At 40.5% G+C, this 13,642-nt stretch overlaps 3 protein-coding genes across 6 annotated transcripts; 1 reads left to right on the top strand and 2 right to left on the bottom strand.

The window, feature by feature from the left end:
- Positions 1 to 168: 168 nt before the first annotated feature.
- Positions 169 to 1,971, bottom strand: mrm1 (mitochondrial rRNA methyltransferase 1 homolog (S. cerevisiae)). The gene has a single exon (XM_058621218.1). It carries the CDS (start codon positions 1,785 to 1,787, stop codon positions 645 to 647), a length of 1,143 nt encoding a protein of 380 aa, XP_058477201.1. The 5' UTR covers positions 1,788 to 1,971; the 3' UTR covers positions 169 to 644.
- Positions 1,972 to 2,991: 1,020 nt separating this feature from the next.
- Positions 2,992 to 7,168, top strand: chmp2a (charged multivesicular body protein 2A). Its single transcript, XM_058622058.1, has 6 exons — positions 2,992 to 3,141; positions 4,224 to 4,391; positions 4,478 to 4,657; positions 4,764 to 4,894; positions 5,562 to 5,623; positions 5,763 to 7,168. Exons 2-6 carry the CDS (start codon positions 4,224 to 4,226, stop codon positions 5,882 to 5,884), a joined length of 663 nt encoding a protein of 220 aa, XP_058478041.1. The 5' UTR covers positions 2,992 to 3,141; the 3' UTR covers positions 5,885 to 7,168.
- Positions 7,169 to 7,492: 324 nt separating this feature from the next.
- On the bottom strand, positions 7,493 to 12,838 carry msl1b (MSL complex subunit 1b). 4 transcript variants are annotated; one of them, XM_058620858.1, is made up of 9 exons: positions 12,681 to 12,838; positions 11,465 to 12,177; positions 11,167 to 11,366; positions 10,720 to 11,039; positions 10,525 to 10,589; positions 10,345 to 10,412; positions 9,991 to 10,115; positions 9,796 to 9,868; positions 7,493 to 9,240 (listed from the first exon to the last, which is right to left on the bottom strand). In XM_058620858.1, the coding sequence occupies exons 2-9, from the start codon at positions 12,083 to 12,085 to the stop codon at positions 9,150 to 9,152; spliced, it is 1,563 nt and encodes a 520-aa protein (XP_058476841.1). In that variant the 5' UTR covers positions 12,086 to 12,177; positions 12,681 to 12,838; the 3' UTR covers positions 7,493 to 9,149. The 4 variants fall into 4 exon arrangements, with proteins under 4 accessions (XP_058476841.1, XP_058476840.1, XP_058476838.1 ...); XM_058620857.1 differs by having other exon boundaries at positions 10,678 to 11,039; positions 12,702 to 12,836; XM_058620855.1 differs by having other exon boundaries at positions 10,678 to 11,039; positions 12,681 to 12,836.
- Between the last annotated feature and the right edge of the window lie 804 nt (positions 12,839 to 13,642).

Raw genomic sequence — 13,642 nt, forward strand, 5'->3', positions numbered from 1 at the left:
GTTACAGTTAAACTGGTTACGGTTAAGGTTAGCGACAAGGCTTTGGGTAGCCTGTCTGAATGATTAGAAGTCAATGAGAGTCCTATAAATGATAGCTGCATAAAAACCAGTGTGTGTTTATGGTGATAAAAAAATATGACACTGTGCACAGTGAATCACAGATATGTTTTAAACACTTTTTGGACAAAGATGGAGCTCAGTGTTCCTGAAGAATAGAAAAGCACACTACATATGCTGACAGAATCAGTTCATCGTTTTATCTTAGTCTTTTCATAAAATTTATTGATAATAAGAAAAATAATGAATCAGCGATATTGTTTTTCTAAAGACAGAATCAGGAAATTTTAAACCAGCATACAACTATTAAGTCTCAATGTCTTTACATATTTTTGTTAGAGGACACAAAGGTTTTAGGTACTTGATTTATTTTTTAACATAGTTCAAGAGAGATGGGAATTTAGTCAAATCCAACGTGCCCAAAATTATGTTCACTTACCAACATAACTGTCACTACTGTGTGCATTAAAATTTTATTTGTTTAGTGCTGAATCACAACATAGATTTTCTCAAGACCTTACATTATTACACAAAGAAACTAGAAACCAAATAGTTCACATAATTAGTCTATTTCTCAGTGTTGATGATCATCTGTCGGAGGAGAGCAGAGAGTGCAGCAGAATGCCTGTAGCCACAGACACATTCAGAGACTCGACACCAGCACACAGATCTCTGCCGGCCGGGATGGTGAGCAGCGTTTGGCACAGAGAGAGCAGCTCCTGAGACAATCCTTTCCCCTCACTGCCCATCAACAACAACGTGGGCTTGGTCATGTGAAAGTCAGAACACTGGGTGACAGGAATCACAGATCCGTCTGCATCAGCTGCTACTGTGCCGACCACCTGCCAGCCCCGTTTCACCTTCAACTTCACCATATCTTTGAGGTTTTCACATCCATACACCCCAAGAACTTCCAGGACTCCTGAGCTGGCCTTGCTGACCACTGGAGACAGTGGACAGCTGTTGTGAAGACTGCTTATGACTCTGTCCACACCAAGAAAATAAGCAGAGCGCAGGATGGCACCAAGATTCATAGGATCCTGAATTCCCTCCAGGACGAGACACAGGGGGTTACGTTTCCCGTTTGATTTTACGTCTGTGTGTTCGGTGAGAAAGTCCAGAGGACTGGCATGCAAACAGACTCCTTGATGTACTCGTCCAGAAGACATCCTGTCCAGCTCGTTCTTGCTGACCCTCTGGACTTGTACTCCTCGCTGAAAAGCCTCCTCACACACCTTTACCACAGAGTCCCTTTGAGAGGTCTCGCCATCTTTTACAAACAGCTTCCTGGCCTTCCTCCTGCCCCGAGTTAGAGCCAAGAGACAGGGGGCAATGCCGAAAACAACCTCATAGCTCTCGGCTCTGGAGTCCAGCAATGACCTCTGCTTCGCCGGCCTCTCCCTCTCTGCAGAAGAATCCTCCAGACACAGTTTCCTGAGCTCGGATGATACTCTTTGATCACCTCCCTTCCAGATACTGGCACCTTGCATCACTGGCATCTCATTCTTCCACACTTTACCCTTGACTGACCTCTCATGGTCTCTCCGTCCATCAGGTCCTGGCTTGTGTCTGTGTTGTCTACTCACCACGCGGCTGGAGCTTCTGTCCACTGGGTAGAGGAGTGGAGCTGTGACATGGTACGAGGCAATCGGAGAGAAGACCACTCTTGAGAGCGACACTGGCAACCTGTGCAATGTCCTGCACCAAACCAGCAGCATTTTAGAGCTCATGTGGATTCCTATATTTTTAAATAGCTGCACATGTGTACAGTCAACACGCCCCAAGACACATGTTCCAGAGAAGTGGTCCACTAATCCGTAGATAACAACTGTAAACAGCTAAGCAGCTCTCGTTATAGTGAACTTCTCTTCGTTCAAACATCAACGACAGTTGTCTTCCTCCTGAGTGGGCACATGTGAAGTCTAGCTGTGGCAACTGACCGAGAATATGACCGGTTAAGAAGCGCTCGTACCTACAAAATAAAAGTCGAAGACTTACTGATTCACTACAAAAAAAAACACTGATTTATTTGATTTAATTGTCAAAAAAAATCATAATATCAATACGAAATTTGCTAAATTGAGTAATTAGGGCACGAGCACTGAATGGTGTGAACCGATTGGCCCATTGTGACTGTGATTATTCTTTTTCATTATCACCATTTTTTCTGTGTGTGTGCACATCAGGACATGCAGAAATTTACAGTAGAGCTGAATCGATGACTAATCGATTACTAAATTAATCGACAACTATTTTGATAATCGATTAATCGGTTTGAAGCTTTTTTCATGTTTAAAACAAGATTGATGATTGTTTAAGCTTCTTAAATGTGAATATTTTCTCAGTTTCTTTGCTCTGGATAACAAAGAAATTATTAAAAGTCAATCATTTTGGTTTGTGGACAAAACAAGACATTTGAGAACATCATCATTTCCAGGTTTGACGAACACCAATCAACAACATTTTTTTCTGATATTTTATGGACCAAACGATTAATCGATGAATCGAGAAAATAATTGACCGATTAATCGATTATGAAAATAATCGTTAGTTGCAGCTCTAATTTACAGTGAAAGTGATAAAGATTGTTTGATGTACATGAAGCTTTCAGAGTGTGGTCTACCTGTGCTTTAGCTGACATAACAAGTGTGATGGCGTCTGTTTATGGAGGACAATAAATGACAGCATAATAATAAATAAAAGAAAGAGAATGAATAAAAAGAAATAAATGAATAAATTATTTCTTTATCTTATTTATTATTGTGTCATATATAGTCCTCCATACTCTTTACGGCCACGCACATAAAACATTTACGGTCAAAGAAAGAAATAGTTTGGCTCTTATCTTGAAAGTAAATGTTTGCTTCCTTTCTTCGTCATCGTGAACTTGACTAAGGTCCTTGCGTGTGACGCAAATGTAAAAGCACGTACGAGGGCACGTCATTTCCCGGATGTGAAACTCTCGCAATACGGAAGAGAAACAACGAAAACAAATAATCGTTTCACATTGTTGTCGGTGAAGACGCCCAGAAAAACCTCAAAGTCCCGTGATTAAAGCCTCGTCAACGACCAACCTTGTACACGGTGAGTAACGCACTGTCGGGTTTGTGTATTTATACAGTAATGTTGGGTCTGTGCTGGCGGAGCTCATGTGGAAAGATGGGAAAAACAGGTTGCCAGAGTCGACATTCAACACCACAGGAGGATTGGGCCTCCTCTCTGTGACATAAGAGCTGCTGCTGACCAATGTAGTCAAGGAAATAAGGGAGTTAAACCAGATCGAACGTGTAAAACGGACACTGTACTTTTAAACAAACCCGTTTTATTTGTACAGCGCGTTATGTCATAGCACTTTGTTCGGTTAGACCGATACATTACAGTGTTGTATAAAGATAAACTCGGTTCACTCAGTTAGTTAATGTTTTGTTCACGGTTTCTGTGCACTTAATGAGTCCCTGACAACTCATAGTTTCCCACATGACAAAGTGACGCCTTCACACGTCTCTACGTAATCGATTAGTCGTCCGAGACTATGGCAAACGATTATTATTATTATTATTATTTAAAAAATTTAACCGACAGACTGGATATTCACTACCGATATCTGCAACGTCATTCTAAAGAGTCAAAACTAGTTATCTGCCATTCAGTTCTTCCGAGTAAAAATGACGTCACTTTTGCCATTCATGTGTATGGGGTTTATTATTATAGATCTCTTAAGTTTCAGATATCTACAACGTCACTATGACTAGTCATAATTCAAGTTCAAGATATCTTTAATATCTACATTGTCCTTTTTCTTTTTTTAGATATCTTGAATTAAGTTTCAGATATTCAGAATGAAGTTGCAGATACCTCATACTTGAAATATGACGGTCATAATGGTAGAAACTGAATTAGAGATATCTACAACTGGTAGGAACATGTGCCCCTCCAAAATAAAAAAAATTGCTCTGATTTCTATGGATCAGCATCAGTCATAGAAAAACCCACATCGGTTGTGCTATAGTCTAATCTAATTCAAAGATTTTTTCCCTCTAAGCAGCAAGATCTCACAATTAAAGAGCAAAGAACAGTTAACATTTGTTTTTGTTTTTTAAAATTATATGATAGATTTTTAGTTGATCTCATCAACTGCTCCTCCTCCTCCTTTTCTTTACTTACAGATGGAATTCATTTTTGGTAAGAGAAAGACTCCTGAGGAGATACTGAAGCAGAATCAGAGGGCACTCAATCGCGCTATTAGAGACCTTGACCGGGAACGATCGAAACTTGAACAACAGGAGAAGAAGATCATCGCTGACATAAAGAAAATGGCCAAACAGGGACAGATGGTGAGATGAAGAGGAAATGATTTGTGCTTCATGAGGACAGACTCATTTGTAAAAAGATTATTCTAATCGCGCAACATTACTCACAGGACGCTGTCAAGATCATGGCCAAGGATTTGGTTCGCACGAGACGCTACGTCAAGAAGTTCATCATGATGAGAGCGAACATCCAGGCTGTTAGTCTCAAGATACAGACGCTCAAGTCCAACAACAGTATGGCACAGGCTATGAAAGGTGTCACCAAAGCCATGGCTACCATGAACAGACAGGTCTGTCAGATATTCATTGAAATGCTCAGTGTTGGTTATAATGACGACAACCGTCAAGTGCTCCTCCAAACGTATTGATTCCTTTTTTATTTTTTATTTTTTTCAGCTCAAACTGCCTCAGATTCAGAAGATCATGATGGACTTTGAGCGCCAGAGTGAAATCATGGAAATGAAGGAGGATATGATGAATGATGCCATCGATGATGCCATGGGGGATGAGGATGATGAAGAGGAGAGGTAAGGGCCTGTTATTTTTCAATTAAATTATATGTATAGCGCCAATTCATTACAGTCATGTTTGGGCTGTTTATTTCTTCTTTTTCAGAGAACGATATTTGTTATACAGTTGGAGAATTATCTTTAAAATTACTCAGCACAAATGTAACGTTAACAGCTTTATAGTTCATAAATGGCCTATAATGACTGTATCGGACTAATATCGGTATCAGTAGATACTCGAGTTTGTGATATATCTTATTTTTATTTTGGCACATTTTAATTTCAACTATTACTTAACAAAGAAGTGGAATAAAAGTGCCACATCTACCTCTGTTATGGCCCACCTGAACTGTAAAAGATGACAAAAGACATAATCCATTATATATGAAAGAGAATAAAAAGTAAATAAAATGCCAACAGATACATTCTTGAGAAGACTTGTTAGAGATTCTAACATGGTATGGTCTACGGTATTAACTCAGGTTGTAGAGAGAGAAAAAAATTGAATAATATATCAATAATTTTCCTCCTGTGAGTTATACTTTTTATACTTTTGGGTTAAAATTACCACCACCGGCAGACTATAGCCTTGATTTTTTTTTTACTTTCTTTTATGCTTATTAATGTAATACAACAAATGTTTTGCATTTACCTTGACATATTTGTGTTTGTCTCCAATGTGCAGTGATGCCATCGTGTCCCAAGTGCTGGACGAGCTGGGTCTGAATCTGTCTGACGAACTGTCGAGTAAGAAAAACCCTTTAGCACTTTAGTCATTAATCTGAAAAGTCTACATGTCTAGTTTTGGTATTGACAAACCATTATTTGAACCAAACAATCCTACATTTTTGGTATTTTAACATTTATTCGTCGTGTTCACCTTCAGGTCTTCCGGCGCCTGGGGGAAGCCTGTCGGTGGCTGGAGGAAAGAAGGCCGAGCCTCAGGCCGCACTGGCTGATGCGGACGCTGACCTGGAGGAGCGACTTAACAACCTACGGAGAGACTGAACAGGACACACAGTATCTGACAGACGGGGGTTTGTCAACAAAGATACAAACACACTCCTGTGTGTGTCTGTGTCCAGAGTGTATCGAGGGCAGGACACTTTTTTGTTTGGTGTTTTTTTATTTTTCATTCTGTGTAAATACTAATTATACCAGACATGTCAGTTTCACAATCTGAATAGACACTAAAAATGTTTAAAACAGCCCAAATATAAGGTTATATTACAGAACTAGTCATTTTTATGTAGAGCATTTTTTTTGTATATCAGTCATGCTTTTTATCATCATCATCGTCATCAGAGATTAGGCCAATACGATACTCAGTCTGTATCAGTCCGAAGTGACTGGATTCGATATTTTCCATAAACCCTGAATTAAAACTGCGGTCATGTGACCAGCACCTGAGAAAGGGCTGCATGTCTGCCACACTGCTACTGCAGTCACCTTTCAGCTGTGAAGGCTTTCTTTATGCTAAAAAAAAAGCCTAAGCTGATTTTGTTTGTGGACATTTTCAATAAAAATAAGTAGCAGGATTTGTGGAATATCTGTTTCTTCTTTTATTGGAGTACAAAATTTGGTCCACAATTGGAGAATTTTTTGGTTATGGCTAGGTGGTAAAATCTTAGTGGTTTTGTTTGAAAGGGATCGGTAGGTCCACATGAAATAAATAATATAAATATAATATACTGTTTAGCTCAGAGAGAGAAGCTTTCTATTGGTTTTGTGTGTGTGTGAGACGGCAGGTCAGGGTCTGGCCGACGAACAGATTCAGATGGTGCATTGTCTCACTATTATCTCAACCTTTCTGTGTAAATTAGGAAGGTTTATTTATCAAAAACGAAGAATGAAAAAAGACTGAAAGAAGTATTTTGAGCCGACTCCTCATCTACATGGTTACTCTTTAGCTGCTTTCAGTCATGCACTGAGCTGTACATGTAAAATCAAATAGCCGCAGACGTTGCTCGAGACATTCTCTGCAAATTCTCATGTGAGCTCCCCATTTTAATCTCTGTATAATGTCCCGAGTTCATGTGAGAACGCAGCAGGGGAATGCTGCCTCCTGCAGGCCAGATGCTACCCCCTCACCTGGATCCTGTGGAAATTCCTACAACTGTTGTGTTCATCGTGTGAACGTCAAATTAGAATTCATGGCTGAAAATGCCCTTTTTTTTCTTTACTTAAGCTGGATTTTCACCAAAGTACTAATGAGTTGGGTGTTTTTTGTTTTTCTTGATAAGCTGTCCTGATTTTCTTCAGCCTTTATTCAATAAACATTTTTTTCCAAGATTGTGATTGTCTTATTAGAGAAACATCTCACTATCAGTCTGGGCATTCAAAGTTTTTTAGTGGATCATCAAATAGCTAGAAACCATATTTATCAAATTAATGTAGTGCAATAAAGGGTACCATATTGTTCTCTGAATAAGGAGCACATAGTAGCTTAAAATGGTTTAACAGCACAGTACTTCACCTAAGGTACATTACAGAAAATACTGATTCTTTTTTTCACCTGTAAGACTTATAAATTTAAACTATTACATATTTATATTTGCCACAATGCTCCAAATTGTCTTCATCTTAAAACAACTTAAGACACACCGAATCCACCTGTCATAGAGAAGTAATTTTATTCCAAAAGAAAATGCAACTTTCAAAACTGTCAATTTGTCAACACACAATCATAGAACAATATTAAATGTAATCAACACTTCTGACATTAAATAATAAAAAAATAACAGCCATGTTTTATGTACATTTGTTTTCCGAAAGCTATGTACAGGAAAGAAAGATCAACTTTGTATTTCCAGCCTGCCGACACGAACACACACCTGGCAGCCGACGTACACAAGCTGCATAAAGCCGTTGCATATGTTAACGAGGGTGAACAGAACGCAGCGAGAAAGGAAACGCAGGCAGAAATCAAACACTGCGATCGTGACTGAGGTTAAAGTCAAGACAGGGAGAGATTAACTGGCAGCATGTTAAAGAGCATACTGGTGAACATTGCTAGAACTACAGCTATCAAAGCTTATTAATCATCTAATCTGGTTCGGTTTGGATGTCAGCTAACCACATCCTTAAAAGAGATCAATGCATTCACATAACTCGTAGAATATCTCCTGGATGTAAAAGCGCGTGGTGAAGATTGGAACACACGAAAAAAATTAAGATGTAAACTGAACTTGCTATCATCAGATTGCCTCATGGTGGTGATGAACTGGCCCCACCATCAGAACAGAGCAGCCAGGGAGGAATCATGCTTCCAACTATATTTTTGTAGTTTTGGCAGCCCACTGAGCAGCAGTTACTCTCCATTCTGGGGTTAAGCCATGCTACCACCTTTTTGACACAGCCATGCAATTCACAGAACAAAGAAAAGTATAAGCAACAAAACATGACAGGTCAGTGGATTTCATTTCAAGTTCACCACCCATCTAATGTTCTGTGCCTTGGTTTTCATGAAGCAAAACCCCCAAATATCACAACAATCACATGGTTGCTTTTAGAATTGTTTCCCTACAATGAATTGATTCAATAGCTGCTTCTTTTTCCTTTTTTTTTTAAATATAACATGCTGAGTGTGGCTCAAAACTCCAGATATCACATTAAACATTGATATAATCTTATTTGAAGTTGTGTGTTGAACAATATAGGCAATACACTGCACGACACAGTCAAATGTTGACATATTTTTTCCACTTAGGCAGGAAGAATGGGTGTGATACAGCTGTCCAGAGCAGAACGTCATGGCTGCGTTGCTTAAGATCAGTTTGAGATCCATTTTTTTCCAGCCTAAATGACAACAAATATTTCCCCTGCCCCCCCAAGAGTCCCTTGTTATTCCTGTCACCACACTATGAATTAAAAACTGACAGAATCTCCACTTTTCTTGGAGACAAAATGTCAGTTTTTTGGATGACACAGCTCTGGACAAATGTATCTCAACCATGTTGCAGAACATGCATATAACTGTTATATTTTCTAGGACTTATGTGTAATCTCCACCAGCTGCTGACAGGGGTACTGCGGTCTTTGAGCATCAAGTAAGGAAGCGGAGACTTCCTTCCACTCAAAGGTGTAAATGAAACTGGAAATATCAAGAACATTGAATGTCACAGCTATCTCCCATCCTGTCTTTAATACTCTGCAGGAGATAATCATGACTGATGATTTGTGTGCCGACCACAAACAACACTATGTGTATTTTATAATCTGTGAGTGAGCTGTGGCGCTCTGCTGTTAATGTCAGGGGGGGGGGGGGGGGGGTTCACTTCCGACAGGTCCGGTGAGGCGTGTGTTTTTTGGGAACCTCGATGCGACATCGGCTCCGGTCATCCAGCCAGGGCAGCTCAAAGTTCCTGGTAGAAAAGGAGAAGATATTTTTTCATTAAAATAAAATTATACAGAACTATTAATTTTGTATACAAGTATAAAAGAAAATGGGCAACTATGTTCTGCTTTTTGTGGTCAAATGTAAAAAAAAAAACAACCATACATTGGCAGATCAACAAATAAAGCATGTTCTTAGAAAGCAGCTTCTCATATGACTAAGCAGTTTCTTCTCATCTTTCATAGAAAGAGGAAATGGACTACTCTAGTTTGTGTACTTAGCTCCCTCATAACTGAACTTACAAATAAGTCATCTTTGACTATCAATATAAAACAATAGAAGGTAAGTCAGATTAAACATGAACAAGAGACTCGATCACTAGTTTGTTGTTTTAATGAATCAGAAACCTTTTATGTTATGGGTATGTATTAGAGCATATATGTGCACATGATAGATTGGCCATTTACACCTGCTTTTATCAGATTTCAGTTTGCCTACCTTTTCCAGTTCAGTGATAAGTTTAACAGCTCGTTTGAAAATGTTTATGAAAACAACCGTATAAAATCATAATCAAAGAACGTACTGTTGAGAGAGTTTGGGCAACGGCCGACCAAAAGCAACCACAGGCAAGAAGGGAGTGATCACTATAGCCTCAACTGGAAGATATTAAAAGAACAAAGTTAAAATCTCTGGAATCCACTTAAAAACATCCAGCAGTATTACACTTCACAGTTTAATTCAAGTTTTGGATTTTAAAAAAAAAACAACCAAAACATACCATCTTCAGTGTCAGGATAGAAGGATGAAAGCTCTGGCTCAGTCTCCTGGACCACTTTCTTCCGGTTCATGCGCTGCTGCAAGCGCTGAAACATGCGCTGCTCTCTGATTCGCTGAATGTCCCATCTGAAAACACAAGATTTATATTTTTATTGTTAAATAGCAGGACAATTAATGAATAACCATCAAAACTGTTGATACCCGGGGGGAAAACCTTCCTGTAACAAAGTACCACAACACAATTCTTTGCAATTTGTCTTCAGTGAGCATATTTTAACTTGCAGACTTGCACCTTTATTTATGTTCAATATAGTGCAGTACAAGTTATTATGAGCAGCAGTGCTGTTTTTGGTACCTTTTCCTCCTCTTTTCATCCAACTCCAGCTTCGCATGGCGTTTCAAAAACACACCATCATCCAGCGGCTTGACAGAAAGAAAAAAATTACACGTTAATCATGTGTTGAATACTTCATATGTCATTTCACTTTTCAGACTTCTGAGGACTATTGACATTTCCCAATCAAGTGTCTCTCACCTCAGTAGAGGTGATGTCGTCATCGTCTTCCAAAGGTTCAATGTAATTTTCTCTCCAGGATGGAACTAACGACAGTCAGAGAAAAAGTTAATCATAGTATTCGGTACATTTAAAGGATAAAGAGATTAAAGATGGGATATAGGTTAGGCTTACAAACAATCAGCATATCATGAACTACATGAGGAGTCCACTCACTGGCCACCTCTTCCTCCTTTTTAGGGGAAGTCTCACGCAGAGGGGACAGTGGAGGTTGGTTCCAGCAACAGAGATACATCTCTGTGGTTGACATAAAGGGCAGATCTTCCATCTGGCAGCTTAGCTCAGACTCCTCTTTAAATGGAAGTGAAATGTCCCTTTCTGCCCCAGACCTTGTGGGAACCATCTTCTCAGGGGTTTCCTTACTGCGCAGCTCTCTTTGATTTGGAGAGCCAGGCGGAATTTCAGATTTATGGGGGCTAAGCTTAGCACTTTTGCCCCGACATTTCTGGTTTTTTGCATCCCCAAAGCAAGACTTCCTGTTTGTGGAAAGCAAATGATTACACACTGAAGTGAGTTCATGATTACATTTCATTGCTATGATTTGATTTATTACCAGATGGCACATTAGCAGAACCAAGTGCTGGCTACCACCTTATAATTTACCTTTTCTGACCTTTACCACCCCTACTAAAGGGGAGTGATGTGGCCTGGTTGGACTGTGGATTCTCCTCTACATCCAGATCCCATATATCCTCTTTGTCTGGAGTCCATGGCTCCAGGGGTTGGAAAAGGCGCTTGTCACGTGGTGGGTCCTTCCTTGTGAGTTGCAGGCGACGTTCCATACGCTCAATACGTGCAAGCAGCTGCAGTGGAGAGAGAGACAATGACAACGCCTGTAACTTCAAAGGCAATATCAACAGTGTTTCCCACCAAATTGAAATGAAGAATAAATGTAACCTACCGTTTCCTTATCAGCTTTGAGCTCATCTATCTCCTTGTCCTTGGATTGCAGCTGCTGTTGCTGCTGTTCAATAAGATCCAGCTGCAGCAGGAGAATCTGTCTGAGGCAGTTGGCCTGTGTGTGGGGATTGGCAGGGGTCTTTCTGATGTTCCTCCATTTGCCCTCAGAAGAGAGTTCAATGGATGCAGTGCCAACAACTCCAGGGACAACCCCCTTTGCACTATCATCAGCACCAGCATCCTTAGGGTTATTGTTCACCGCCATCTGAGGGTTATCCATGTTGTCAACAGAGAGGGGTTTACCTTTCACCGGGGTTCCCTCACCCCCCATCGGTCTGACAGGGGACAATATCCCCACGCTTATATTGTCTCCTTGAACCAATTCTGAAACTGAGGCAGCGAGAGCAACTTTGCTTGTCATGTAGTTCTGGTCTAAGACCTGTGATTTGCTCGGGATCAGGCCCCCCTGCACGTTTTGAACATTTAGAACAAAGTCACAGGACTCCCTCTTCACGCAAACAGGACTCGCGGTGGCGGTCCCAGCGTGTGACTGCTCCAAGTGGACGGCGTCAGTGCTCTGCTTAGATCCCGTCTTTGGAAACAACGTGGACCTCAGAGTCATGGCGAACACAGGGACATTTCATCATGCAACGCCTCGGCGATGCAATTCAACCACAGCTATGTGGTTCCCATGTGCACCCAGCAACTGTTAACCTGTAAGATTGAAGACAAATAAAGGATAAGCGTTGTAATATTACTATGGCTTTGCCGATTTTTGGCATGGAGTAATAGCACAGTATCAGCGTTGATGATACTGGGGAAAATCCGAGGGAAACTGCAGCACCGACAGAGATCTGGTGCATCCTTTAGCCAGAAATACTCCACCGAGTAATAAATTCAAGCTAAGCGACACTAGCACTGCGGCACAAACATACAGACGCTGTCGGTGACACAAATAACTCACATTAGCAAGGACCGGAGAGGAGACGCCACACGAGGACTCGGGAGTGGCTGTATAGGACACAGGCAACAGCCTGCTCCTCCATTTTGGTTCTCGCGAAAAACAATAACAGCTAGCTAGCTGGCTAACGCTAGCCGGTTAGCTTCGCCAATAAAAATGCGCCTCGGAGAAACGCGACTAAAACGAAGGCAACGTAACACACGCCCACAGCCCACGCTCGTTTTCATCTACACGAATTTGCGTGTTTTGCACTCACCTCGTCTAAAATCTAGCCCACCTGCGGGTATCTTCATGTTCCCTCCTGAAGATTGTTTTAAAGCGCCGTTGACTGCGCATGCGTATTGTGCTGGATGGCCATTTCTTCTGGTGTTTCGGAGGTTTTAGATCAGAGGAGGAGCTGCAGAGGTCGATTGAACGTTTCAGATTTCCACAACTTCACTGTTGTGACTGACGTCACTATTCCCCTTTTATGTGTATGGGGTTTCTCATGACGGACAGTGGCGTACGCAGACATTTGGAAGGACAGGGGCAAACAAAAATTACAAGAGCGCCTAATGTGCATGTCAGGCTGGCTGAATTTCATGTGGACCTCTACACGTTATTGTTGAATTACTTTTTATCACAGAGATGGGCATTTTCTGTACAGGACTGAATATAATTTCCTCTAGTAAGGACACCCTTTAGGACACTGTCAGTAGAGACCTTTATAACAGCACCCTTTTTAATTGGAAGGGCAGCCTTAGGAAACAAAGTTGCAAGCGTACTTTTAGGTCACTCCATCAATTTTCTCCAGTACAAAGCCAGTCCTTGAGAAACAATGCATTTTTTAAAATTTAGATATCAAGACATCAAGCTGTTGTGACATTTTATTGAAAAAAAAAAAAGATTTGAAGGAAATGTCTTTCCCTCAGAATACCTCCAGTCAAACATCCTGATAGTGAATGTCCTCCCTCTAGCTCCACACTTTATCAACAATTTGCATTAGGAAAGTAACACACTTTTTTCTGCCCAGTTGCCATTTCGGGTATGTATTTCAAAACAGACAGTGGAGAGCTGATTATGCTGCATTGTGAGATTATTTCTATAAATTAAAAAGACAAACTGATTTTTGACTGTTGAAGAAAATATGAAAACGTGGCCTTTTCTGAACGATGATGGACATATGTTCATGTATTACTTTACTGTGACAAAAAAGGAACAGTAAAAATGATGGTCTGT

The sequence above is a fragment of the Solea solea genome, chromosome 21 (genome assembly GCF_958295425.1).
Source record: "Solea solea chromosome 21, fSolSol10.1, whole genome shotgun sequence".
NCBI classification, from domain to species: Eukaryota; Metazoa; Chordata; class Actinopteri; order Pleuronectiformes; family Soleidae; genus Solea; species Solea solea.